Genomic DNA, 26,325 nt, shown 5'->3' on the forward strand with positions numbered 1-26,325 from the left:
TCGACATCACTTACAGTGGGATGAAGTCCAACTCGTGGAGGATCTACTATAGCGACAACATTTTTAAATTGCTGAACTGGGGTAATACTTTCCAAGGTGCCATGCTTCTGCAACTGGGCTTCATCTTTTGAACATTTACCCGCACTACTGCCATTCTCATGTTCAACAATTAAGTTGTCTTCAATTCTGGTCACAGAGTCAGCAGAGCTGATACTTCTGTCAACAGAAACCACTTCGGACTCTTTATTTTCTGACATTTCACTGGATTCATCTTGTTTGTGAGGTAAAGATAGGTATTCTTTCATCAATGACCCAATAACATCCTCAGCCTAATAATTCATCAAGACAAATTGAAACACAAAATGGAGTTAGTAAAACACAAATTACTAAAATATATGATAAAAAATGTTTTCCTAGCAAAAGAAAAGGAAAGACAGAATAGATAAGGACCCTGATACTTATTCATTTTTTTCCTTGAACTGGCTTTGATAGAATGTCAAGTTTACCTTTCCACAGACAAATCTGCAGTTTTTGATGCCATTAATTTCTGCATTTCTTTGCGCATCTGAAACTGCTGAAGCATTCATTTCAATGCCAACAACCTAAAGAGATTGGAATTCAAGATCACTTATTCAAATTGAAGCATGGGTGGCGTGGGTGGGGGGGAATAAAAGATTCCATCTGATGATCTTATCAGCTACTCAATATATTCCTTCCAATTATAATTTGCTGCCCATTCTATTTCATAAATGATCCAATTTTTGTTCATACCAGTCTATACAGAAGGAAGAAGGATTAAGATATGCTTAAAATGGATTGTTAAGCATACAGAAGGAAGAAGAATTAAGATATGCTTAAAATGGATTGTTAAGCATTACCATACCAACACGATGCGCTAAAGTTAGGCCAATTGTCCCAGTCCCACAGCAAACATCAAAGAGTAAAGTGTCAGGACCAAGGCCAGCCCAGTCCCCAGAAAGTGAATACAACTTCTCAGCAGCAAGTGTGTTAACCTGCCAGATTTTGGGAACAAATTAAGTTGATTTATTTCAAGGTAGACCTTTTTTCTCCTCTTTCTTCACTTATTCCTTTCCTTTCCTTTCCCGGAGAGAGGGTGGAGTTTAAAGCAATTGCGTGGAAAGAGGACCTAAAGAATGGAAACTTATCATGTGATTTCACCTGAAAGAAGGCTGATGGAGATATAGAGAAACGAAGATTGCTTATGTAATCATGAATTCTAGGTTCCGCAACATCATTAGCCAACTCCAATCCACAATCACCTCCTTTATTGATGAAAACATAACGCAACGGAGCATCAGGTGGCGCAGCATTTGATATTCCCGTATGATCCTAGAAGATGCCATAGAGGAATATGATAAAATACTTGTATTGAATTAAAAGTATGAACATAGTCAATAAAACTCCACATATTATGGTTGTATTGAGCCAAACATCAGCAGAGCAAAAATGCGCCACAAAACATATTATTCAGAGTATGCACACCAGGTAAGAAAATGAATTAGAGATGACTAGCTTATCAAATTTGTTGAGTACATAAACACATTATTGAATCAAGTCCATGATTTGTATGGTTGTCTCTATAACTTAAATACAACCTATTAGGAATCCTTGTAAAATTCTTAAACCAAGCAACAAATCGCAAGAAGATGAAATAAAGAAACGCAAAGTTAATTATTATACAATTAACGATATAACCTTGGCCTTCTGACTCTTACCTGAATTACAAGTGCTGTTAGAGGCAAAGGAGGAGATTCCACAGTTGATCCCACAGAAAATTCTCGAGCTAAACGTTCAATTTCATCTTTTATCTGTCCATCATCAAAATCCTTTGTGCACACCTGCATGATACAAAAAGATATACGTAAGAAGACAACAGATTAACTAACCAACCAGTCAAAAGCTTTCCATGTTTAAGGATTTGTAGTCCAAACTCCATGGCTTTGTTTGGTTTTATGTTTTCGCTTTTTCCAAGACAAGATAAAACACACTCAATGTTTGTTTTTGTGTTTTTACACCTTATCTGTGTGCTTTTTCATTTTTCAACTTTCTATATACTAATATATATATATATATTCCTATATATATAATATAAAAGAGACATGATTTGACAATAAACAGTGATTTTTGTCTCCAAAAGATACAACATTAAACATACAATATTTATATACATACATATTTATATATAAAAAAAGATATGATTTGACAATGAATAGTGATTTTTGTATCCCAAATCCCAACATCAAACCTACACTACTTATTTTAAAATATTTTAAATTACCTCAAAACACAAATTCAAACATATCATCTATTTTAAACACACACTTATTCATCTCTATTTTTCTCTCTCTATCTCCAGAACACAAAATAAAACACTCAAACTACAAATCCAAACACTATGCATATTTTTGACATAAGCGACCAAAACTAGACTGAATAAAGTTTGCTCTACTTATATAATCATATATAACTTCTATAAAATGCAGTTAATAAAAGGATTATAGCTCTTGGAAGCATGAAATTCAAAAAGCAGGCAATAGGGCATGAACCTGAACTATAAGCATGACCTCTGCAATACTAGTCTCTGGTTTTTCAACCTCAGTCATTGTGCAAGGTCTCCTTCCTTCACGAACCTAGATAAAAACATCGCAAACAAACAGTCACCGAAAGAAGTACCCATTCTTTCTATCTAATAGCATTTGAACAGTGCAATCACAATATTCAGTAATTCATGGACCAAATAACAAAATGAACTACTTACACTCAATTTTTGCAGTATTTGTATATGAAACATACCGTAAGTTGACGCCAGAATCCAGTATTGTTCAATCTGTTCCATACAGGGAAGAGAGAATGCAGCAGAAATTCTTGAAAGACAGTGGCGTATCTGCAAGCAATTCTTGACACATTTGGGCAGTCTAAAGGTTCCTGCACAGCAGTAACACCCTCCCTGTACAAATTGTCCAAAAAAGATTCAGTGCAAAAGAAACACAGTTAACACAATTGTAATAGCTTATTAATTGCAGATCACCTGAAATTCCCAAGTAGAAAACCCACTGTATGTTTGCCTTGCAAGGAACATCCAACAGAGAATTCACACTTGTTACGGTATCCATTAACAAGAGGTGATTCAATTATACCCTCCAACTTGCATGGAAGACCACCTGAAGGTCAAAAGAACTACTTAAGTACCCTACTCTGATCATCCTGACAAAATCAGAAAGGCTGAGGTAGGAGTTTAATATAATGAAAGATGACATCAAAACATAATATGAATCATACCTTACAATATAATTCTATTACTTCTACAGATATCCAATGCTATAGGCAAACTGAAAATTTTATGCACATCATTTTCAACTGGGAAATTGCATTTTTGGTCCCATACGATAGGGTGTGTTACACTTTTAATCCCACAATTTACGGGCTTAGCACATTTAGTCCCATAGAAAAAATATTGTATTGGTCTCATAGAATAAAATTGTAGCACATTTGATCCCATAGTATATAAAGTTGTGGCACATTTGGTCTCATAGGATATAAAGTTGTTTACTTTATATCCTATGGGACCAAATACGTCATAATTTTTATCATATGGGACCAAATGTGCCAAATTTTTATCATATGGGACCAAATGTGCCAAATTTTTATCGTATGGGACCAAAAATGCTACAATATTATCCTATGGGACTAAATGTGCCAAGCCCGTAAATTATGGGACCAAAAATGCAACACATCCTATTGTGTGGGACTAAAAGTGCAATTTCCCCTTTTCAACTTCTTAGGCACAGTCAGAACATAACCTATTTCTCTAGAATTGAGAATCCATTCCGGAAGTGAAACGCCATTTGGACAAGCCTTGCGTGCGTTGCGAGTCTACAAATAACAAAAACATTCCAGAATGTCAATTATTATACTGCAGAACACATAATGGTTCAGAACTTACGAAACCAAATAAGAACATTTTCTTGTAACACAAAATACTGAGTATCATTTGACTAACTAATCTTTTGAGAGTTTGCGCCAGAGAGTTTTTCTTGTGATCTAGCTGATCAGAATAGGTCATGTGAGCAAGAGGAGTCACCACATCACGGACACTTTTACACTTTACAACCGAACCACTGGGAACTAAACTACCATCGCCATCAGCCTCATCATTGTTGGTAGCCTCAGTCATATTCATATGATCACCATCTAGGGATGGATTTTCACTTTTATGAGTGGGTTTATTATTCTTCTCGAATGGCCTTGGAATAACATCTGCAACCTTTAAAGTTCTGTTATTGCCAACAGATTTCCCATCCAGCTCCTGTAAGATTTCGAAGATGAGAAGCAAATTTCATAATTCTTAAAAGTTCCCAAGTGCATCTTCAAGTGTACCTTCACAGCAATCTTGACTTGTTCCGCATTTTCAAAATTAACAAATCCGACGATCATGCCTTTCTTTTTCTTAGCTGATTTAAAGAGTAAGCCCTGTACTAAAACATTCTTTGTCAGATCACAAGATATACCACACATCACCACGAATCAACTCAACCATATAATAAAAAACAAATGATGAAAAACTCAAAAAGTCACTTCGATGAACAACAATGTGTATGCATATGCTCAATATGCCATAGAGCAGTTGAAAATGTGCAACAGAACCCATCTAAATCAGCTTATGTAACATTATAAAGAACCAGTAATTAAATTGAACGACTCAATTTACGCCAAAAGCACTCGCCTGTTCGCTGAGAAAGTTCCTCAAATTATCCGAACTCCACTTCATGGGTAAATTCACGAAGCATTTAGACAAACCAGAAGAAGGCTCCTCTCCCTCCACGTCCAATGCATCCGTCATCATTATACCACCATCCTCCGCCTCCTCTACCTTTTCCTTCTCCTCAGTCCTTGCCATCTTCTTGGCCCGCTCTGAAGTGGGGTCCCAAGTGTGGTCCGGTCGTGGCCGGAGCTCCGCCTCGCCGTGGGCGTACCGGCACGACTCCCCGTGGCTGCATGAACCCCCAGTCCTCCGGAAGTACGAGCAGAGGCTCGTCTTCCACAGAGGGTGCTGCGGCGGCGGTGCCGGGTCGGACGAGATTTCCGGGTCCGGTTCTGGCTCTCGCTTCCGTTTCTCGGCTAAGTTGGTGTCGACAAGGGAAGAAGGAGAAGGGTCTTCCGAAGGGACAGGAGGGTCGGAAGAATCCTGGTGGTCCATTGGAGGGTTTAGGGTTTTTGTTGGCGGGGATTCCGGCATTGGAGTCTTCAAACCGTATGTTGGATGCAGTTTATTTGGAGTTTGGACCTTACTGCTAACTTCTGTGGGACGTGGGCTGCCCCTCTCTTGGATCACTTGTTTAACTTCCTTTTCAATTCTTTTTTTTTTATTTAACAAAAAAAAGTTATTGGGAAATATTTTCACCAATTTGGGTTTAAATTTTTGCAATTTTATGCAAACGAACCTAATTTTCATTAATAAAAAATTATGCCCATCTAAAGGACTGCAATTTGCTAATAAAGTTTACTTTAATTGATGAAATTAAGATTTTATAATCTTAAAAAAATTATGGGTTACATGTCGTTTCCATTATAATAATAGATATTAGTTAAATTTAATTTATTTAATATTATTAATTAGAATATGATTATTATAATATTTTTTATTAAATATTAATATTCAACATGAATAGTCGTAGTTTTGAGTCATTCCATTTTCTCAAATTACACAATAAGTTATCAGAGTTTCAAAACAATGTCTAAAGTCATAGACTACGTTTGCAGCCAAGATATGGGTCACTTTATTAACACCAATAATTTGTCACACATTGTATATGTGTACAACTTTTATAACTATAATATAAAATAAAATAATCATAAAATTATATTATTTGATCAAGTATATACAAAATAATAAATCAATATTTAAAAAATGGTGTCAAGTATAGTATATACAAAATAATAAATCAATATTTAAAAAATGGTGAGAAAATGAATAAGAATTAAAAGAAAAAAAGAATAATTACTGAAAGATAATGGGGGAATGAAAAATTAGATGGGAGGGTGGAAAGTTAATAAATAAATTAAACTAAATATTAAAATTAACATACCAAAATAATTAAGACATTAATTCATCAACTTTAATTATATTACTAGTAATTTGTGGCACACCTGTGTGCAAATTTTATAATATTATTTAAATAAAATATTTATTATTTAATAAAGTGTATATATAATAATATTAATGTTAAACTTATAAAAAAATTATGTCAAGAAAAGATGCATAAAGAAAAAGAAGTAACTATCAAAAGATAGTGGAGGAACGGAAAGTTAGAAGAGTGGGTGGATGGAAAGTTAATAAATTAAATCAAATATTAAATTTGACATATATCTCCTTCAATTATATATAGTATAGATAATGTAGATTCCTCCTCCCAAAGCTGCAAGAGATAATTAATAGTTCCGCTACATAAGGGATATCGTAATGTTCATTATGACTCGAAAATAGTGTCCCTCATAATCGGTTTTTCCATTCCGTCTTACCTATAGTGCAAGAGAGAACTTCTAATTCAAATCGGATTGGGCCAGACCTGAATTAATTATATGACAAGTACAATATATTTTTTGTGCGATTAATGTACAATTTAGAGATAGCAACCAATCACATAGTATCACGCTTGCTTTGATTTGAATAAAAATTTTACAAAGGTGTAATTCATGAATAAATGTGGTGGAGTGTGCAGTATGCACTACATGATTGATGAACCACTTATACAAGTGTTCATAAATTTATGTCATACTTTATATATGCACCGACTGTCCACAACCATTAATTAATAACAAGTTATTTGTTGAACTTCCTTTTGGGAGACACTAAAAACAATAGTGATGAGCTAAATACAAATTACTATATAAATATTATGAAAATAGTAAATTATACCTAAAAAATATCATGTAATAAATCACATCAAACAATTAAATCTAAGCTATAATAAAATGATATAATCTACACTATTTTTCATACTTTTCATCAACAAACATACAAAACCTTCTATAATAAAATACCCGCTCCTCTAAAAATTATTATTTTGACCAAATTTTATCAAATTAAATTAATTGCATAATAGATATAATTACAATTATTATATGAATGACCATTCTCATTTAATTATACACAAATTACATATTTATTATATAATAAAATAATTAGTTCAAATACGATTTGAATCAAAAATTTCTTCCGCGCCCATATCCACCTGACCCAGATAAAACCTACCAATAAGATTAGTTTCAACCACCCAAATCACAATCAATCGGGTTGAGTGTTAATTGTTCCGTTGCAATTATATGCATACATGCGGTGGTAATATTATTCGTACAGAACGTCTTTGTCTATGTGTCCTTTCTACTTGTCATTCTGCTCTCAAATCATCATGAATGGATGAAGTTTTTCTTACAAGATTAATGTCATTTTCCAATCCATGTGTTCGATTATTTATGATTAATTAATATTTTTATTATAATTAATATAAACAAACGTTCCACATCAGTTGCAAACAATAAGTTTGAGTGGCTTATAAACTCCAAAATCTTCCCTCCCTAACAAGACATCTTTTCAGAACAAATTCATGAAACTTATGTGAAGTCAAAATGGACAATATCTCACACAACAGAACATCGGTAGAATCGTAAGACATATCAATGATAAATAAATAAATAATATTAAAATAGATTACTAAACTACTTCTATATTAATATAAAAAGAAGTTCCTCCACACTCACAAACAACAGTTAATGACACCGATATATTAATTTTTTGTAAAGTAAAAAATACCCTTCATAATAAAATAATTAATTTATTCAAATTTTTAAAATTTATATTAATTGATAAATATTATTTTCTCTTTCTTTTTTTTTAATTAATTCAATGTACCAATTTATATATTTTTTACTCTTATTTATAGTATATTTCAAAATATAAAAGATTATTTATTATAAACACATAGAAACAATGTGTCACAACGATTAGTTGATAAAATTTGGACCCGTAACAAATCATAAACACAAGATTCATTTTGGCAATGACACTTGTCATGCATATTAACAGCTAGTTTCATCGTAAGTTAGTTCACATGTTTCGTTTTGTCAAATTAATATAGTTTGGTATGACGTCTCGTCAAATTATGAATTGGAATTGCATGGAAATGTATTTTTTTGTATTTATTTCTTATCATTAAACATTTATAATATTGTTTATAAGACTCAAAATATTTTTTTTACTAGCGATCTGATATGAAATATTGTTATTATTGCGAAAATAATGTAAATACCTCCAAAAAAAAGAGTGTTTATTATAGTTTTTACCAAATATCAGTGCCCTCCTATTTTCTATTTTGGTGACTCGACTGATTCAAGCGACTCAGCTCAATAGACCCAATTCTTAAAGTCGTTGATTCGCTGACAACACCTAATTTAAGTATCCAATCGTTTTAGTTAGGAACATCCTAGCAAGTCTAACAATCTCCCATTTTATCAGATCCTAAGTACTATACCGGATACGTTCAAAGTGATCAACAAACTTGACCTAAATCAAATACATATTTTAAAAATAAATGTAGAAAATTCAGACTAAATAGACTTGTATCGAAAGCATCAATCAACCTAATTTTCCTAATGAGAGAGCAAACTTTCAAGGACAAATATATAAATTTCAATCAAAATAAATGAGACATCCATTGCATTGTGTCAAGTGTCAAATGAAAACAATGTAAAATCTATCATTCAACATTATTAGATGGCCGAATTAGTTGGTTACCTTTTCACAAGCAATTTCATTTTCTCAATATTATATTTTTTTTTTACCTTTTTTCCTCTAAAATAATTAGTTTTACATAAGTCTATGACTTTATATTTATCCAAAAATTTCACCATATTTATTCATAACTTATTTTTTATTTTATTTAAATATAGATAAATGTGTAATTATTCATCTTAATTTATAAAAAAAATTAAAAATAAATTAATTAGTAGCATAAGTCAAATTTACTTTTTAATATTGACTGTTTCTTATCTCAACTTTTAAATTGTTAATCAATTACTCGTTTTTATATTATAAAGTTTGAACAATTTATAATCTTTTTTTTATTAATTTTTATCTATATATAATTCTCTCATACCTTAACACTGCATACTAACCAATAAAATAATAATTTAAAAATCTCAAAATACCATATTAATTTTTTTTCAATCTTACTTCAACCCTTTTTAATTATATATTCTTCTATAATACTGATTTGTTATTCAATAAAAAATTTATATCGATCTCCGTATGATGTGTTTGCATTATTTTATAGTTAAAGAAAGGAAAAAAATAATAATTTCTCCAATCTTACCTAAGTCCCAACTTCAAAAAGGTGTGAAATTAAATAATTGATCTCTAACATATAAAAATTTAATCCAAAGATTCCCAAGAAAACGATTGCAAATAAGATAACCAAATAATTAATGACCTTTAAACATGCAATGTTTTGAGATGCTTAGGATCCGTTTGGTTGGGTTTTTATTTTCATTTTTAATTTCTATCAATTTTATTTGTATAAAAATACTTTATTAATTTTTATGTAAAAATTAAAAATATATTTGAATTAGTTATTTGTAGATATAAATATATAGGTATGAAAATTAAAAATATAGGTTGGACTGTCCATCCATTCCTCTCTGTACAGGGTCCACTAGCCGACAACACCCTTAGGAACCTTCCTAAAGATCGAGACTCTATATCAACCTTAGCATTTACACTCGATCTCTATTACTTCAACTTCCAACTTCGCCCCATTGATTTCAGATCCGAAAACGTTTAATCTCTTCATCTCCATTGTCGCATTGTTCTCCAGCCCAGTTCAGAATTCGTTTGGCTTTTCTTGAAATCATGTGATTCTGGGCTCAAACTCAAATCTTTTGTGATGAGCTGAGAGAATTCGAGATGGGTGGAGAGTGGTTTGAGCCGATGGGGAGGAGGGTTCCGAGGAGGGTTTGGCTTGGATTGCAAACGTCAATGGGATTACTGGTGGGTGGAAATCACACCTCCTCCAGGTTTTGCACTCGCTAAACTGTGTGTTTTAGTTAGTTTCTTTGGCTTTTCTCTCGAATCTATTGACAATCTGACCATTAGCTGTTGAGCTAAAAGTACTGCTCTGTTATAGATCTGTTACTTTGAACTGCTTGAAATTAAGCTGAAATTTGAGCTGAAAAAAAAAAATGGACTTTAAGTTCTTGAAATGGCATCTGCTTCGCGGGCCCTCGATTAGGCGTGTGGTGCTGAGAGCTTTTATGCTTGTAATTGCTGTAATTGTGGTGTCTTTGATGCAAATGGCCCGTGAGGTTCGGGTGATCGGGCCGATAGCGATGAATGTTGATAAATGTCCACTTAATTTGGACTCCAACCTGGAGTTGAATCTCACTGGTTTCTTGAATTCTGCCTCAACTTTTGCACTACCTCTTTTTGGGGCTTCTACGGTGCCTTGCAATGTAAGTGAGAACTTGACTAGGACTGTTCTCAAGGAGATGATGGAGAAGAACTTGTTGCAATCAAATGCAAGAGCATTGTGTGTTGGGGAGAGATCTGCCTCTGCTGTATTGGCATTGCGGCATTTGGGGTTTTTCAATGCCTTTGGTGTCGACAGGCACCCCTTTTTCTCCCTTCTCAGGAGGAGATTTGTGTATGAGCTCAACTTTGATGATAACCATTTCGATTTTGTGTTCTCGGAAGATGTTGATAGGGTCTCAGTTCCGGCCCTCCTTGTGCTGGAGATTGAGCGTGTTCTGCGTCCTGGTGGGACAGGTGCTATGCTTGTTGGAGCCCGGCAGGTTTACTCTGGTGGCTTGGTACGATCAGCTGCCCCCATTGCTTCGTTTTTGAAGAGCTCCGACGTTGTTCATGTATGTGGTGTTGGACCTTTCATGCTTGTGATATTCAAGAAGAGACTCGAAAGTTTTGCCTCGTTTGAGCATTTCCAACTTCCAGCTAGTTGTCCTTCTATTGCGAATAACAAGCCGTTCATGAAGTATATCGAACCTCTCACGGATAAGATGACGTTGAGCCGATCCGAGCCAGAACTCTCTTACCTCCCCAACTTCATGAACATTTCCTCAAGAAACAAATTGGTCTATATCAACGTTGGCGCAGGGGAGTACGCAAAGACGAGTGTTGCAAAATTATCAAAGCCTTATTGTGCCAACCACCATGCAGCATTCAATGTGTTCATTATCGATCATAAAACCTCGGTCCTCTCATCTTACGTGACGGATCCCGGAATCAACTTTGTCTACCATCCGGCCCTATCCGGAGATACTTTTAGCCCTGACATTACCTCCGATGAATTCTTGAGCGCTCCGATGGATGAAGATGGATTTGACTTCATTCGCTGGTTCAAGGAAACCGTATCAGACGGAGACTTTTCTGTCCTTATGATGAACGCAAAGTCGGCGGAGTTGAACATTCTCGTCGAGCTATTCGAAACTGGAGCCATATGCCGTGTGGACGAGCTCTTCCTCCATTGTCCGGATGCTGCAGACTGTGCAACGAGCATGTGTGGAGATTGCAAGAACCAAGGTGAATGAGTGTTGAATCTAGTGAAGTTGCTTGTTTTAGTGTTTGCTTTGTGTTCTGTTGGAGAATAAAATGAGTTTGAGGTGGTGGATTGAGAATTTGATCTTACCATTCTCCTCTCTGAACTATGTTGAATTTAATATTATGACAATGTCGTATGGATTGTAATTTCATCTGCTGGTGCTGTGGATGGAAGGTATGCTATGGTGACAATCAAGCTTTGTGTATTGGGAAACTTTTGCTGCTTCATAGATGATTACGTCAGTGATTAGTGATCATGCATGTGTTTTGATATTCGGTGTTATAATTACGTTGGGGCTTAATTATACTCAATAACCAGCGTTTTACAAAAACTAAAAACTTTGATATTCAAGGTTAAAAATTAATTATACTCAGAGTAAATTAGATATGTGACTGCTGAAATAGTAATTGGCATTAGCATTTCCGTTTCTTGAGCTTCTCGTCAAATTGTTCTCAGTTAGAGCAGAGAGTGTGTTGAAAATTAAAGCGTAAAGCAATTGAGGCAATGAAAGAAAGACGTAATAAATTTGGATGTGGAAATGGTTATTGGACTAATATGTGACGACTCCACTTGTAGGAAGGATGGCTCTCTATCTGTAAATGTAATCATTCAATTCAAACATTGAGCTTTCAACAAATGTCCATTTTCTTCATCTTAAAACAGTTCATTGGGCATAGTAATTTCAGCCACTTGAAATTACAGAAAGAATCCTCACATGACTTGGGACTCCAAGTTAAAGAAAAACCAACGGTAGCTATTCTGCTCATTACTCCCAACTTTCTTATGGCTCAGTTTTTTATTTAGGGTGTGAGTGGATTGGTAAGTGTTCAACATTCATGACTTTGAAATTTGAATCTAACGAACGTAATATATAAACACATATATATATATATATATATGTGAGTGTGTGTGTGCGCGAGCGCACGCGCACCTGGTGATACAATGCTAAGTGCTCTGGGTGTTCAAAGGTCGCGCATATTCAATTTTCTAATAACAAGAGGTATGTGTCAACCATTCAGGCATCTATGTAGTCCGTGCACAACATGAATTCAGCAATACATAGACTATACACACGATCAACGCCGCCCCACCCCCAGCACCACCACAGCGGCAATCTTGTGTGGATTTCATGAATGTACAGTACAAAGTCAAAGGAAAAGAAGGCTGTGATATTAAAATCCAAGAGTACAATGTTTTTGAAGAACAAAGAACAGAGTCTGAAATATAACACCAAAGAGGGAAGTGGTCAAGAAACAGAGTACACTAGTTCAGGTATAAAGAAATCATTTGGTTTTATAACAAATTACTTGTTCTATGAACTACGTGTAAATCTTGGCTGCCCGGGGAAGGTAGAGGTCAGTAGGAGGGCAAGCATATTCAAGAGAGGCGGCAAGGCTTATCTTGCAGTTGCACTCTTTTGCATATAGTAATGATGCATTGACCAAAGTCGCATTATGATTATCACAAGGAAGACGGTTACTACAAATTGTTTAAACACAATTATAGGCTCCTCCATGGTTCCTCTACTTTGGATCCTCTAATTAATAGTTCATCTTATATCCACTTTCGCGTAATTTACAACAAAGCCTTGTGTACAAGAAGCTGAATACAAGACTAGGGACTGCACTGCTGTTCAGTAGATAACAGATAACACACATTATCGATATTTCAACAAATACTTAATGTTCGAGATTTCTCCCAGCTTTCAGTCTGAACACAATTATGAACTGGATTTAAAGGCAGCGGGGATATGAATAATAAATAGTTACTAATGGAGATTGAACAGTATGAAAGAAAAGCCTACCTCTTCTTTTTCCTTTACAAAGCATCAGAACAGGAATACATACAAGGCCTGATATGTTTTCCGTATCATGCAGTCAATTGGGAACCACAAACACAACAATCTAAGAAAATGGACGAGCCTAAAAAAGAGTTCGGAAAGCGAATAAAGATGCGGAATCTTATAAAACCCAAAGAGAAACTTTATGCAACAATTGAAAGAGGATAATTCAAACAATAACAAATTTGGTCAATAAAAGGATCAGAAACAACCTAAAACGAAGAAACCAGGGGTCCAGAAACCTGTTTTTTCTCCATGGAGAACTTCTCAGCAACCCATAACAGCACAATTGTAGACAAAGACACCAGCATGCTCCTTCACTCCGAGGACCTGCCAGTCCAAAGTGCCATTCTTGACCCCTGATTTGGGGTGCCAAGAATTTAAGACGATAGCTTCACCTTCAGGGCCCCGTTGCCCACCCACAACAAGAAGAGCATCTCCACAAGACTTGAAAGCAAGACCCCAACCATTTGAGGAATCAGCCCTAACTGGAAGTCGCCCCAATTCATCCCACGTGTTCCTTTCCTTGTTATACTTCTTCACCATGTTTGTTAGATATTCAACAGCATAAAGTTGGTTATCAACAACTGCAACAAGAGGAGGTGCTTGTGCAGCTCGGTTGACATTAGGATACATACCCTCGATTTTCCTCCACTTTCTTGTCTTAAGATCAAACTCCTCCGCGCAAGTCAATGAATCAGTGGGACTAGTCATCCCACCTATCACATAAAATTTTCCATCCATGAAAAAACCAGAACACAATCTACGAGGTGAATACATGCTTGGTAGCATTTCCCATTTACCAGTTAAAGAGTCATATAGCTCTGCAGACTTCAAAACGTTCCCATTCTTGTCGCTTCCCCCTGCGACAATAGCAATTGGACCAAGACTTGCTGAAGCGAAAAGACATCGAGGACGATTCATCCCTTCACACTTGATCCAATCACGAAAAGTCAAGCTAAACTTCCAAATGGCGAAATCTAACAACTCACGTCCAAAAACTAGCAACTCGCTCCCCACCGCTAGTGACTCTTTATCTGCGTAATTGAAACATTCGTCACAAGGAATCTTTGGCAATCTCATCCATTTATTCCTGAAGGGATCGAATGCCTCCCATCCCCTAGGATCACAAACCATATACACCCAATGTTCCAAAATCCCCAACTGCCTTCTCAACTCATACAAATACCCACTTTTAATAAGCATATTAAATCTGACATTTAAGCACGACAAAGAAGCATAATCCGACCTACTAGCCCGAGCAAGACACGTCAATGCAACATCATCATGCAAACCAGGGAGAAAAGAATCACTTGATCCGAAAAGACGACCATCATCATCTTCTCCTTTCGATCCCATATCAGTTTCTTCTCCAAATGAACGAGAAAGATTCATTGTATTACAATTAAAAGAAGAAAACATGAACTTTTTTGACTTCTGGGCTTCAGAATTCATTCTGTCCCTTCTCATACCCTGCAACCCCAAACAGCGTAAAAAATAAATCGAACCCAAAACTTCAAAACCCGCTTATAGAAAAAGTTCTGATAGTCTTTCTATGTATTGTTTGAACTTAAGCTCCAGTTCCCCCAATCACTTCCCAATACAGAGTACTTTTTTCCATCTCTAGACAACAGGTTTCTCATCTGTCAATCATACCCATCAAGCTATCAACTCAAAAATCACTTTTCCATATAAAATATCTTCTCCCCACAGAATCAGAACAACCTTTATTTAAGCCCTCCAATTCATCGATTACACCCAATTTATACCCACGAAGAAAAGCATCAATTCCAATAAAAGATTCAAACTTCCAGCTAAACTCTCAGAATTAATCTGTATATCCAGCTTATAATTCTGTTTTCGTGAAGAAATAAAGCAAAACAACCAGAACATGCAATCAATTAACTTTTACAGATGGAAGCACAAAATTATTCTAAAAAGAGAGCCATCGATTTGGATCCAAACCGCGCTTCAGGGGAGCTAATCTGATCTTTCCCGATAAAGCGGCGTCATTCCGGCCGGATAGACGTCAGAGTCGCCGGAAAACTCTTCCGTTGGCCAAGAAAGACTAGGGTGTTATTCGTATATCACGTGGATAAGAAGATTCAGCGCCGGCAAGCATCGCCGCCGGGGACCGTGGGGGTAGAGAGAGAAGTGCCAGAGTAGAGAGAGAAACAAGAGTGATGTGAAGTTTCTAAAACTAAAAAGGGAGTCTTATTTGCAATGTTGGCACCTTAATTATAACTATTTCTGATTTTACCGGTCAACTTTTTCGGTTTTCACTTTTCTTGACGCGTGCCTTTCTTTTTCGCTCCTGTCCAAATTTACTTCTTCCAAATTTTCCCCCCCCCCCCCCCCCAAAATTCCAATTTTCAAATATTTATCAATAAAAATAATTATTCGATTAAGATAATTAATGACCTTATAAATTGAGTTGTTATTTAAAGTGGGGTCTACTTTTTATCCTCGATTTAGATGATGGATTGATCTGCAATACAAATTATTAGGCTTGAAGAGGTATTTAAACTTAGAACGATAAATGCATACTTATTTTATATAGTCCTCCTCAATATTTATTAGATTCAATACGTGTGAGGATATAAAAAATTAATTTTTTAACAGTTTGTAATCAAATGAGTTCAAAATTATCGGGTGCTGCATCAAGTTGTCCGGTCGAGCCCAGTCTGAACAAAAAGCAAAAACCCTTGTTCTATTTGCAATTTCCATCAACTTGGTGGACAATTCGATACTTATAAGAGATTTTAACTGTCTAACCTCCAAAAAAAAAATTATAATACAATTTCTAAAATCAATTATAATAAAATGAATCCTTTTATACTTACTTTTATTATTAGTATGTCATAATCAACAGTTATTGGACATCAGAATAAAAGGAGGATTGAAGAAGATTGGGGCAAGAGCTGGAGTTTGAGTTCAGATTTTTGTGCAATAAATTGATCCAAAAATTTATCCACCAATGGGATTTTTTTTTTCAGTGAATAAATATTAGTTAGATATGGGAATGTTTCAAAGTGGGTATTCGTTTATTTGAAATTCCTTATAATTTAATTGTTTTTTGTTACAATATAATTATTCAAATACATGCGATCAGTATGTTATTGAAATCTTGAAATTTCTAACTTTTGAAATTCACATACAACCTCATATAAGTGACATTAAGTGGCTATTCACTCTTGACCCTTGCTAAAGAAATTGAGTAAATTATATTGACACTCTCTAAAATTAAATTTAAATACACAAGCATTTTTTGATTTTTTTTTTCTAAACACAAGCAAAATAGATACTAATATATTCTTCTGAGTTATAATTGTAATTACAACTACACTCCTACTTAAAAGCAACAATTACACAAATGCCTAGAAAAATATTAGATTAACATCCTTCAAGAAGTGTAACAGTAATTTTACAACAGACAGAAAATATTTGTGTATTCTTTGCCTAACCTTAAAAGATGTCCATATAATTTACTCTTAAAAATTTTAGATAATATAGATATTTTATATAATATATATCAAATGTGATTAAATATATTAGTATTTTCAAATTAAAGTGAACACAAAAAAAAAATTAAAGAAAAAAATGAAAAAAAGATACTATAAAACTGTACTTCCATACATCACACCATGAAACACAAATCACAACCATAAAAAAAATTATAGGTCAAATCGATCTGATAAGACCTAAACTAATTAAATGACAAGTATCTATGATCATAACTATAATAAGAAAAATTGTAGGTCAAATCAGGTCCACCCCTGAAGTGATCATATGACAAATAATTAAATCACAAACCACAACAAGAAAATTTTTAAACCAGTCTAATCAAACCTGAATCAATCGCATCATAAGTGTAATACACTCACATATAATTGATGATTGTTTAGACAATGACTAAACACATAATAATGTATTATATTTTTATGTGATTGACTCGATACAATCGAATATAATTTGGATAAAAATTTTCCAACACTGACATGATACTAATTTCCTAAAATTTTGTGCAGCCACCCACGTAATCTGAAGGTCGTAAATAAAATCCTCAACGCTGCAATTAAGCGGTGGCTCCATGTGAAGTCTTACAAGCATGAGATGCTCCCAAGTTGGAAGCATTAAATTGGGTTCACAGGCTTGCAACTTTCTAACACGCCATCCATCAAGACCATGTTCTTCCTACAAATAGATGCGCCACCTTAAATAACTCAACTCCAACAACCGTAACTACAACGCATAAAAAAGGATACGACCAAAACCCATCATAGGACCATGCCTCAATCATTTACTGTCATTTGTCTGCGCATTTCTTTCACTCGCCCATTGGAGACATATGGGAGAGAACTGTCGCTTAAATTCAATTATAAGTTCAACCATGCATTGGGGTTTACACAAAATAGAAGCTCCTAATGATCTTCACACCGGAGTCTCCCCGGTAGGTCCACTACCTGCAGATAGAGAAATTCTTGTCTATATTAAATACTATAGTAAGAAATCAATCATATTATAGATGTAATAACACGTGGTTGACTATGTTTTAAAAAATGCAAACCAATCATATAATAAATATAATATAATTATCATGTAATTAACTTGAATTTTGACTAAACCTGATCCAACCTGCAAATAATTATTTCTTTAACTCTTGTGAGCTCCGGGCTTTTGATGGATAGAGAAAAGTAAGATGAATGCAACATAATTCGATAATAATCTAGTTGCGGAGATCAAAACGCAAGTGGTCTATAGGAGGGGAAAAAAAAAACACTCTTTAACATCATCGAGAAATCCCGTTACAAAGGAAAAAGCATTTGAAATTTACGACAACAAAAGCATCCCATATATGTTCTATCAAGCATAGGCGCTCCTACTTCTCTGCAATCTAAATACCGAGTCTTATAGGTTCCCGCCAGTTTATCCTCAAATGCATTCTACGCATACTCTTGTATAACATCTCAGTTTTTCCATGTAAAATCATTAGAATCGAAGAGAGGACGTCCTAGAGCCTAACAGCTATACAAAAACAAGACCTGGCCAGCACAATACTGATATTTTATTATTATTGAGTGAGCATATCTGTTCCACTCCCTTCAGACACTCCTCTCTGCCGCTTGCACCAACACAAATACTGAGGGATTGGCCCCCCTTCTCCAACGACCCAAGCATGCTGCGCAACACTCTCCAGAGTCATTCTTTGTCTTGGATCTGCACATTACAAAAAATTGGAGGTGGGGCGAACAGAAGACACTCTGAAAATGATGAAACAATGAAACTGAGCCGAAGACTGACCTTTGCAAAGAAGTCCCTCGAGTAGGTCCTTCAAGAGAGGGTTCATCTCATCAGGTAGCAACAAAGGGTTATTTACGATCTGTGGGAAGGAAATGTATAATTAGAAAACAATCCAATTGAAACTGGTAACAGACCCATAGGCTGATGTATAGGCACGTAAAGATGGAGATACTGTTTTCAGGAAAAAGCATCATCCACCTTGTCATAGGTATCCTGGAGGGTCTCTCCCAAAAATGGGTACTTCCCAAGAACAAAACAATATAAAGTAACCCCAAGAGCCCAAGTGTCCGCAGCTTTCCCATGATAGGTTACACCTATATCGAAAATGGATTGCTGTGGTTAAGTTTTTATATTCCAGATGGTAAGACCATGTGCTATCATGATAAGAGGAAACACCGACCTAAACAGCACTCAGGTGCTGTAAACACAGGAGTTCCAGGAGAACGACGAAGCTCATCATTATCACCCTACAAGCAAAATTGATGAACTATTAGCACTAACTCCTGTGAACAAAGATATAACAGTGGGGCAATGAAAAAAACACTCACTAAATATGCAATTTACAAGGTTCTTACACTAAACTATGCAATTACAAGTTGTATCTTGAACACTAATCTATATATGGATTTTCCGGTAATAAACTATTGACATCCAGTCTAGACCATGAAGATATCCACTTTAAAAGCCAATGTTGATGAAATCGACCAACATTATTATCCTCACATGGTGTTTTAACTAGATTAAGTCATTAAATAGTATAATAAAATGAGGGGAGGTAAATAGACATATGGAGGAAATTTATATATTTCAGATTGAGAGGAAAGACAAGCATCGACTACTTCAACAAATGATAACAGGAAATCACAACAGAAGTGACACCCATGGACAAACTAAGGCTGAAGTGTGAAAGATATTATACAGAAGCATCGCTCAAGTAAATTGTCCTCAGCCTTTGTCCTGACTGATTCTAAAGGCCAAGAACTTTTCGCACAAATGAAAGCAGATTGGGACAAATATGATTACAGTCGACACAGTTCAAGTGCGAAATCTTTGCAGAAGTTTGTGGTCGACATTTACAGTCTCTTTTCATTCACCAATTCGTTCATGAGAAATACACCTTATACAAAGACTTACTCATTATCATTTGATTGTTAGATATAATTTACTACTTAATACTAATGCTTCCTACTTTGCAGCAAATATTTAGTTCTGGCAAGAGTTTAAAACGTTGGCTATGCATGCAATCATCCAGGGGAATTTTACTCCATCCTCCAGCTAATGCACAAATGCATTTACACAAATCTAAAGACAATGGCAGGTCTATCAAGAAAAATATCTGACCTCAAAAATCTGGCTGACACTGAAATCACCAATCTTTACTGTGCCAGAACCGGTAACTAGCAAGTTATCAGGTTTGATATCTCCGTGCACAACATTCTGTCAGTTGAAGGCAATAACATACAAGTTAGTTAAGAACATACGCAGGAGCAAGCTTGACACTTGCAGGTTAAGCTACCAAAAGTCACGATCAGAAAAGTATTTGCCAGGTCCACTCAAGAATAACCGGCATATCATAAATATAATTAAATCTGTTATTATGATCCCACATTTCCATCTTTATTAAGGGCTAAGTTGATCAAGAAATTAGAGGCATGGGGTCCATACTGTACAGCAACGTCCACAAAATAATTTAAATCTACAGAAGTATAAATTAATAGGTTAAATAAATAAAATCTTTAACAAAGTGCAAGGACCATCCAAATGCGGGGGAAGTAAAGATGGTGCAAAATAAGCATCGGAAAATTATTATGTGGGTTGCTTAAGACTGAGCAATAGAATAGGACATGAATCTCTCGGTTTAAATTATCAGTGTGATATAGCTCCATGCTCAGGTAACCTACTGAGGTTGATGCAAAGTACGTAATCAAGAACAATAGAAAGTAGAATACAAGACTTTTGGTAAAGAATCCAGCCAGATTTTTACGTTTCTACGTTTTTACAATCAAGCTCACATATTAGTAGTGATGGACTTTTTTCAGATAACATATAGATCTGTAAAAGTGAAATCAACTTAGTCTTTAATACGACTCATCTGCAGTTGCACAGCCACTACAGGCTGAAGATTGATAAAAGAAAAGGATAATAATTTCTTTCTGCTTATGAAATTTGATGTCTTAGGATACCCAAAATAATCGAGAAAGCCAGCCAACAAGTTGAACAGAACAAGATCTGAAATATCAGGCCCTTAAGACTTTGTGCTAAATAACAACCCCTGAAGCATGCAACTCTCAGGTGAAGAAGATATGTGATAAGTTGGAAACATTTTTGTAAGATACATCTCAAAACACATGAGCATAAAATACATGATACGGTATTAAAGAATTGGGAAGATGAGCAACATAGGTTCGAAGTGATATCAACTGATACATGAAATTGCAAAAAGTAGTCTTAGAATCATACATGAGCATGAAGATACATCAAACCAGAAACCGCATCGCGTAAATACTTCCGTGCTGTATTTTCTCCCAGACCACCTGGAGGACCAGCCCCTTCACAAACCCATTTGCCTTCCACATATTCAAGAACTGAACCAAGGTAGCCTTGAAGTCAACCCAAAACAGCTAATCTTGGCGGGGGGAAGGGATAAAAGAAGAGAATAGCATATCATACCCATATAGAAGTGATCTGTTGTTGGGTCATCAATAACCTCAACCAAATTGACTATATTAGGATGGCTCAATACTTTCATAATTAAAACCTGATAACATTAAAAACATACAAGTCAGAAGAAACGGTTGGCTTATGAAACAAATCATAGACCACCAGAAAAAATAAACAGGATGATCAACAAAGGTTTAAATGGACTGATGCAATTATGACACTGCATGATTAATTGACTTATATTTATGTTATTAACTGACGATATTGAAAGAACATAGGCATCGAACATATTATTATGCAAACAATAGTTGCGGAAAGCACAAGAGTAGAAATTATTGATAGTGTTAGTTGGCGGTTTCTTACAAGAAAATACCACCACATACACATGGAGGATATTCTGCAAGTCAAAGCCAATAAAGTATGCTAGATGAGAAGTATGGAGAAGAAAAAAGAAGAAACAAGCACAGAAGTCTCATGGTACAAACCAAGAACCTGGTTATCACCCTTAAACACACATGAAGAAAGCATCAAATACCTCACGCAAAACATCCGTCATTGCAGTTTCGGAAGGTGCGACCCGTAGCTTCAACAAATGAGATTTGTGAAAGGCCTGTTTCCAAAAATTGAGTACAACTGGTTATCATGTGATGTCATCATTTCATAACAAGCTTTTCATTCTGCTAGAAGTTTTTTATTATATTTATGTCTTAATCAAGACTAATAGAGTTTAATTGGAAGAAGCCTCGCTCTGCCTTGCATGATACAAGTTATAATCGCCACTGTGGAATTGTACCCTAATGTCACCCTAAGCTATAATCCCTATTTCTTAAAACTGCCAGAGTAGAAGTGTTCTTGCTGTAGCTAATGCAAATGAAATATTTGAGAAATCAACATTGAGATCATACGGCTGCTTCTCAATTCTTCTTTTGTGAACAGTTGTTTTGAGCCAGATCCCCATTAATATAATTTCTGCCGAAGAATTATAGAAAGGAAATGTACCATACGAGATTTTAATTGCAGATGTAAACACCTTATACTTGAGAAAGCATGCAGCTATACGTTAGTTATTACCTTTATCGCATAATGTTTTCCATCTATGCGGCTTCGGTAGAGAACCTAAACATTCCCAAGGACACAAGATTAAATGTTAAATTCCATAAAACAAATCCAAAAGACATAAAATTTACAGCAATATGCTCACCACTTTACCATAGCTGCCAGCACCAATCTTCCGTTCACGGACATATTCATTAATAGTTTTGTTTCCATTTACATCCTGGAACAATTGATAATAACTAATAAGTACGGAATGCAATAGTACTCCTTTCATTATAGGAGATCCCTTCAGTAAATATAAATTTCACATGACCAACCTCTCTCTACGATTCTACCAACATAAATATATTCCTTAAGCTTCAGCTACCGCTCATGCACCCAGATTCTTTTAACCCACAGCACTCAAAGTTATCCTTTAAGTAGTTAAAGTTTGTAATATCCATTACAGATAAGCAACACCATTAAGCATGAGAAACACACACTATTAAGGACAAGAAAACTAATGTATAATGCAATTTCTGTTACAGAATAAAGTGTACATCCTTAATCTTCCATTTTTAAGTTCGTATGTCTTTTTTCTTTTTTTTTTTGGCTTTTCCTGGGGGGAAGGGCGGTATATTGTTTGTTGAGTCATGAAACTTTCTAGCTGGGTAAAACCACCAAAAAGGTCTTTTGTTGAGTTCAAATTTGCACATTCACACAGACTAGTCCACAACACAGGGTTAGAAGTAAACTGCATTTTGTCCAGAACTCACCTCAGAGCGTAGAAGACTGTGGGTTTCCTTAACAGGGAACTCCCTGCATATCAATCCATGCTGCATCCGGTACATGAAAATCTCCTCGGATCGGTTTTTTGGGCTTCGGGAATCAGAGTCATCCCCATTCCCAGTATCAGACATATCACCATTAAAAGGGCCATCATCCTCATCTTCCAGATCATGATCCAACAAAAACTCCTCCGCAGCATGATTACCCATCCCCCTTGACCTCATTGCCTTCCTGGGCTTCCTCGCAAATGAGAAACCAAAACAACCACAGCAGCCCATTTCTCCCACTTCTTCAATCAGATTCTTCCTCATAAAACTTCAGAATACCAAAACTCTCGCCCAATAATTTGCAATATACAAGTAGTTAACAAGCTTGATAGTGAACCTGAAGAAACCCAAAAAAGGAGAGGGGAGAAAGAAAAGGCATGAGAACCATATATCGAGATGAACCTTATGATATTTTTTTTTCTTTATCTGAATTGACCCTGATGATTCAGTAACCATAAAAACACATAAATCGCATCAAATTGTAACCTTAGAATTGGAAATCGAACTCAATCAATAAATTTGACATCGCTTAAGCACAAATATCAATTCCCAATTCAAATTCCCCAAACTCACCTTTTTTTATAATGAACATACAATGACATGTTTTTATCTCAAAATTTCATGACTGAAGTACATAAATGATAACCTTTTTTTACGTCTGAATGATAACTTTTTATGCCTGAAGGGAATTCTGAAGCGCGCTTCAGACGACCGATCAGCTTCGCTATTCCAGAGGATGCCATTCAGCGAAATGAAAGAAACAGTTGACGAAACTGATCCCACTGCGATTCAAAGCCAACATCGCCAAGCCTTCAGTTATTATTATTTTTATAGGGTTACATATAAGAAACGAAATCAGCGCAGGCCCATCCTCAATCTCCTGCGCCTCGCCCTTTTGCCCTACAAGATATCAAGAAACAAACAGCAAAAATGATATAAGTATAATTATTCAAACGAAGGAAAAACAAAAACTCGCCACACGTTAGCAGATTATTTGAATAAGGGCCAATTCAAGAAGGTGCACAAAAATTGCATCCAGAACACCCAGAAATGACATCACAAGAAATGACATAAATAAATATTACGAAGCCAGTCGACATAAACCAAAAACGAAAAAGAAAAAACGTTTTACATTTTTCTTTACCTGCCTCGCGATGCGGAAAACACCGGGAACCCAAAAGCCCTAGTTCAGAAATCAAAAGAGGATCTGATTCTCATTGACCCATCAAAATAGCGAAAAAAACGAACAAACTGATGTTCACAACAAGAACCAAAAAATTGGGATTTCCGAAAAGCTGAGGTTCTATTACCGTTTGCTCTGACGAAAATTCAGCTGATTTGAGAGACAGAAGGGCGGAGGAAGAGGGAGAGAGAAAGAGAGAGATGTACGGAGAGAAAATTTAGGACGAAAATTGATGTGCAAGAGAATATACAATTTGTTTGGATTGGGAATATGAAATTTAGGTGTTTGGTATTGGTAGTGTATTCTATAATGAGTAGGTGCCACCGCATTTGCTTCCCCCCCATATTCCAAATGTTCACTTAAACAAGTCATTGAGGCCACCACAATTACTGAATTTAAGGCCCCTCAACTTTAATAAATAGGGTTTTTAGTTCCAACTTCATTATATACCTACCTAAAATATTATTTTTATTGCATACTAAATAATAAGTGTTGTCTCTATTATATAATAGATATTGGTTAAATTAAATTTAATTGATATTATTGATTAGAGTATAATTAATGTAATATTTTTTATTATATATTAATATTATATCATAATGATTTTAATTAATAATAGTTGATCGTCTTTATTTTAAAAAAATAGTACATATAATTAATCACTATAGCAACAATTAATGATTGGAACAGAATAATTCATTTTTATTATATTTACTTAAGTGAATGAAACAAAGAAACATAAACTTAAGCAAATGATGAAAACTAATAAAATTAATTAATTTTAATATTTACAAAATAAAAATAAATATTTATTTATGACCGGGAACATTTAATCAACCTATATATTGTCAATCACAATAATTATTTTAACAATCTCCCCTTCAATAAATAATATTTCTACATATATGTAAAATTATAGTTGTAATTGAATTGAAAGCTGAAATGGATTGATTGGAAGGGAAAAAGTATAGGGGTGGGCGGTTAGGTGGGCCGCGTGGGGGTTGGATTCGCCGGTCAGGTTTTCCTCTGGATGGACAAATGTTTTGGTAGTTGAACATTGTTTTATTGCCGGATGGAAACTGTTTCCTTTCCTTTTCGATCCCTCTTTTTCTACTTCCGGCAGTCCGACCCAACACTCCCAAACAAAACTCAAGCTTCTTTGTCCTCAATTATTGTCCTAACGCCTGTGGGGAAAAGGCCCACAAATTTATCGCTTTGCTTGTAGGATGGATGCCCAATTTCTTAAACAAATTGAACATAGATTCCTATCATAATCTTATCACAAATAAAAACATAACATAATAAGATAATGATTTGTGTTTTTCAATTGGGCCGCAGCAGACTTGACTGACTCGATAATTTGAAATGATAGTCGTTGATGTTCCAACCATCCAATGGTACTTGGTTGGATATGTGGTTCTATACAATATTTGACAATTAATTCGTTATAAATATTGATTGACAGCATTAGACATATTTAAAATACTGAGATCTAGCTGTTCGGTCCCGCCACTTTACCTAAGTGAATTTTAACTTCCATACTAAATGTTTTAGTTGGTTATCATCCCAACAAGCTTAACAAATTGTATTGCAACATGCTATTATTCTATTAAATATAATTTGTTTTGCAAATACACGTGTTGGACAAAAATTTAAAAGTTGTAGATAAATTAATTGTACTTGTATATATATAATTCAGGATAGGGTCATACTACAATTTGACACGTGCCATTTATTTAGATTAATATAACTGACAAATAAATGTAAACCGATGTGTATCAATTTAATTAACAAATCCAAGTTTAATTGGGGTATCCTGTAAAGGACCCCTTACGAAAGCTT

The 26,325-nt window shown here is 35.1% G+C and overlaps 4 protein-coding genes across 6 annotated transcripts in view; 1 reads left to right on the forward strand and 3 right to left on the reverse strand.

Moving 5' to 3' along the window:
• Positions 1 to 5,341, reverse strand: part of LOC105170305 (zinc finger CCCH domain-containing protein 24) — a 6,391-nt gene extending 1,050 nt beyond the window's left edge. Inside the window, exons 1-12 of the mRNA XM_011091006.2 lie at positions 4,745 to 5,341; positions 4,399 to 4,491; positions 4,022 to 4,327; positions 3,822 to 3,894; positions 3,050 to 3,182; positions 2,815 to 2,968; positions 2,568 to 2,651; positions 1,737 to 1,859; positions 1,180 to 1,350; positions 879 to 1,013; positions 507 to 602; positions 15 to 329 (exon numbers count right to left, since the gene is read on the reverse strand). Coding sequence (XP_011089308.1) covers positions 15 to 329; positions 507 to 602; positions 879 to 1,013; positions 1,180 to 1,350; positions 1,737 to 1,859; positions 2,568 to 2,651; positions 2,815 to 2,968; positions 3,050 to 3,182; positions 3,822 to 3,894; positions 4,022 to 4,327; positions 4,399 to 4,491; positions 4,745 to 5,257 — 2,196 coding nt within the window. The 5' untranslated portion in view covers positions 5,258 to 5,341. The remainder of the gene's footprint in view (positions 1 to 14; positions 330 to 506; positions 603 to 878; positions 1,014 to 1,179; positions 1,351 to 1,736; positions 1,860 to 2,567; positions 2,652 to 2,814; positions 2,969 to 3,049; positions 3,183 to 3,821; positions 3,895 to 4,021; positions 4,328 to 4,398; positions 4,492 to 4,744) is intronic.
• LOC105170823 lies at positions 9,786 to 11,616 on the forward strand. Its single transcript, XM_020696778.1, has 2 exons — positions 9,786 to 10,100; positions 10,244 to 11,616. Exons 1-2 carry the CDS (start codon positions 9,980 to 9,982, stop codon positions 11,614 to 11,616), a joined length of 1,494 nt encoding a protein of 497 aa, XP_020552437.1. The 5' UTR covers positions 9,786 to 9,979.
• On the reverse strand, positions 13,416 to 15,675 carry LOC105170306 (F-box/kelch-repeat protein At5g60570). Its single transcript, XM_011091007.2, has one exon. It carries the CDS (start codon positions 14,935 to 14,937, stop codon positions 13,735 to 13,737), a length of 1,203 nt encoding a protein of 400 aa, XP_011089309.1. The 5' UTR covers positions 14,938 to 15,675; the 3' UTR covers positions 13,416 to 13,734.
• LOC105170307 (serine/threonine-protein kinase GRIK2) lies at positions 18,224 to 24,811 on the reverse strand. Of its 3 annotated transcripts, none has more exons than XM_011091011.2 (14): positions 24,611 to 24,811; positions 24,445 to 24,483; positions 23,947 to 24,200; positions 23,241 to 23,637; positions 22,631 to 22,705; positions 22,501 to 22,545; positions 21,965 to 22,039; positions 21,439 to 21,526; positions 21,229 to 21,353; positions 20,110 to 20,205; positions 19,169 to 19,235; positions 18,967 to 19,082; positions 18,769 to 18,847; positions 18,224 to 18,684 (listed from the first exon to the last, which is right to left on the reverse strand). In XM_011091011.2, exons 4-14 carry the CDS (start codon positions 23,562 to 23,564, stop codon positions 18,539 to 18,541), a joined length of 1,236 nt encoding a protein of 411 aa, XP_011089313.1. In that variant the 5' UTR covers positions 23,565 to 23,637; positions 23,947 to 24,200; positions 24,445 to 24,483; positions 24,611 to 24,811; the 3' UTR covers positions 18,224 to 18,538. The 3 variants fall into 3 exon arrangements, with proteins under 3 accessions (XP_011089313.1, XP_020552464.1, XP_011089311.1); XM_020696805.1 differs by having other exon boundaries at positions 24,433 to 24,483; XM_011091009.2 differs by having other exon boundaries at positions 24,445 to 24,811.

Source organism: Sesamum indicum, linkage group LG9 (genome assembly GCF_000512975.1).
Source record: "Sesamum indicum cultivar Zhongzhi No. 13 linkage group LG9, S_indicum_v1.0, whole genome shotgun sequence".
Lineage (NCBI taxonomy): Eukaryota > Viridiplantae > Streptophyta > Magnoliopsida > Lamiales > Pedaliaceae > Sesamum > Sesamum indicum.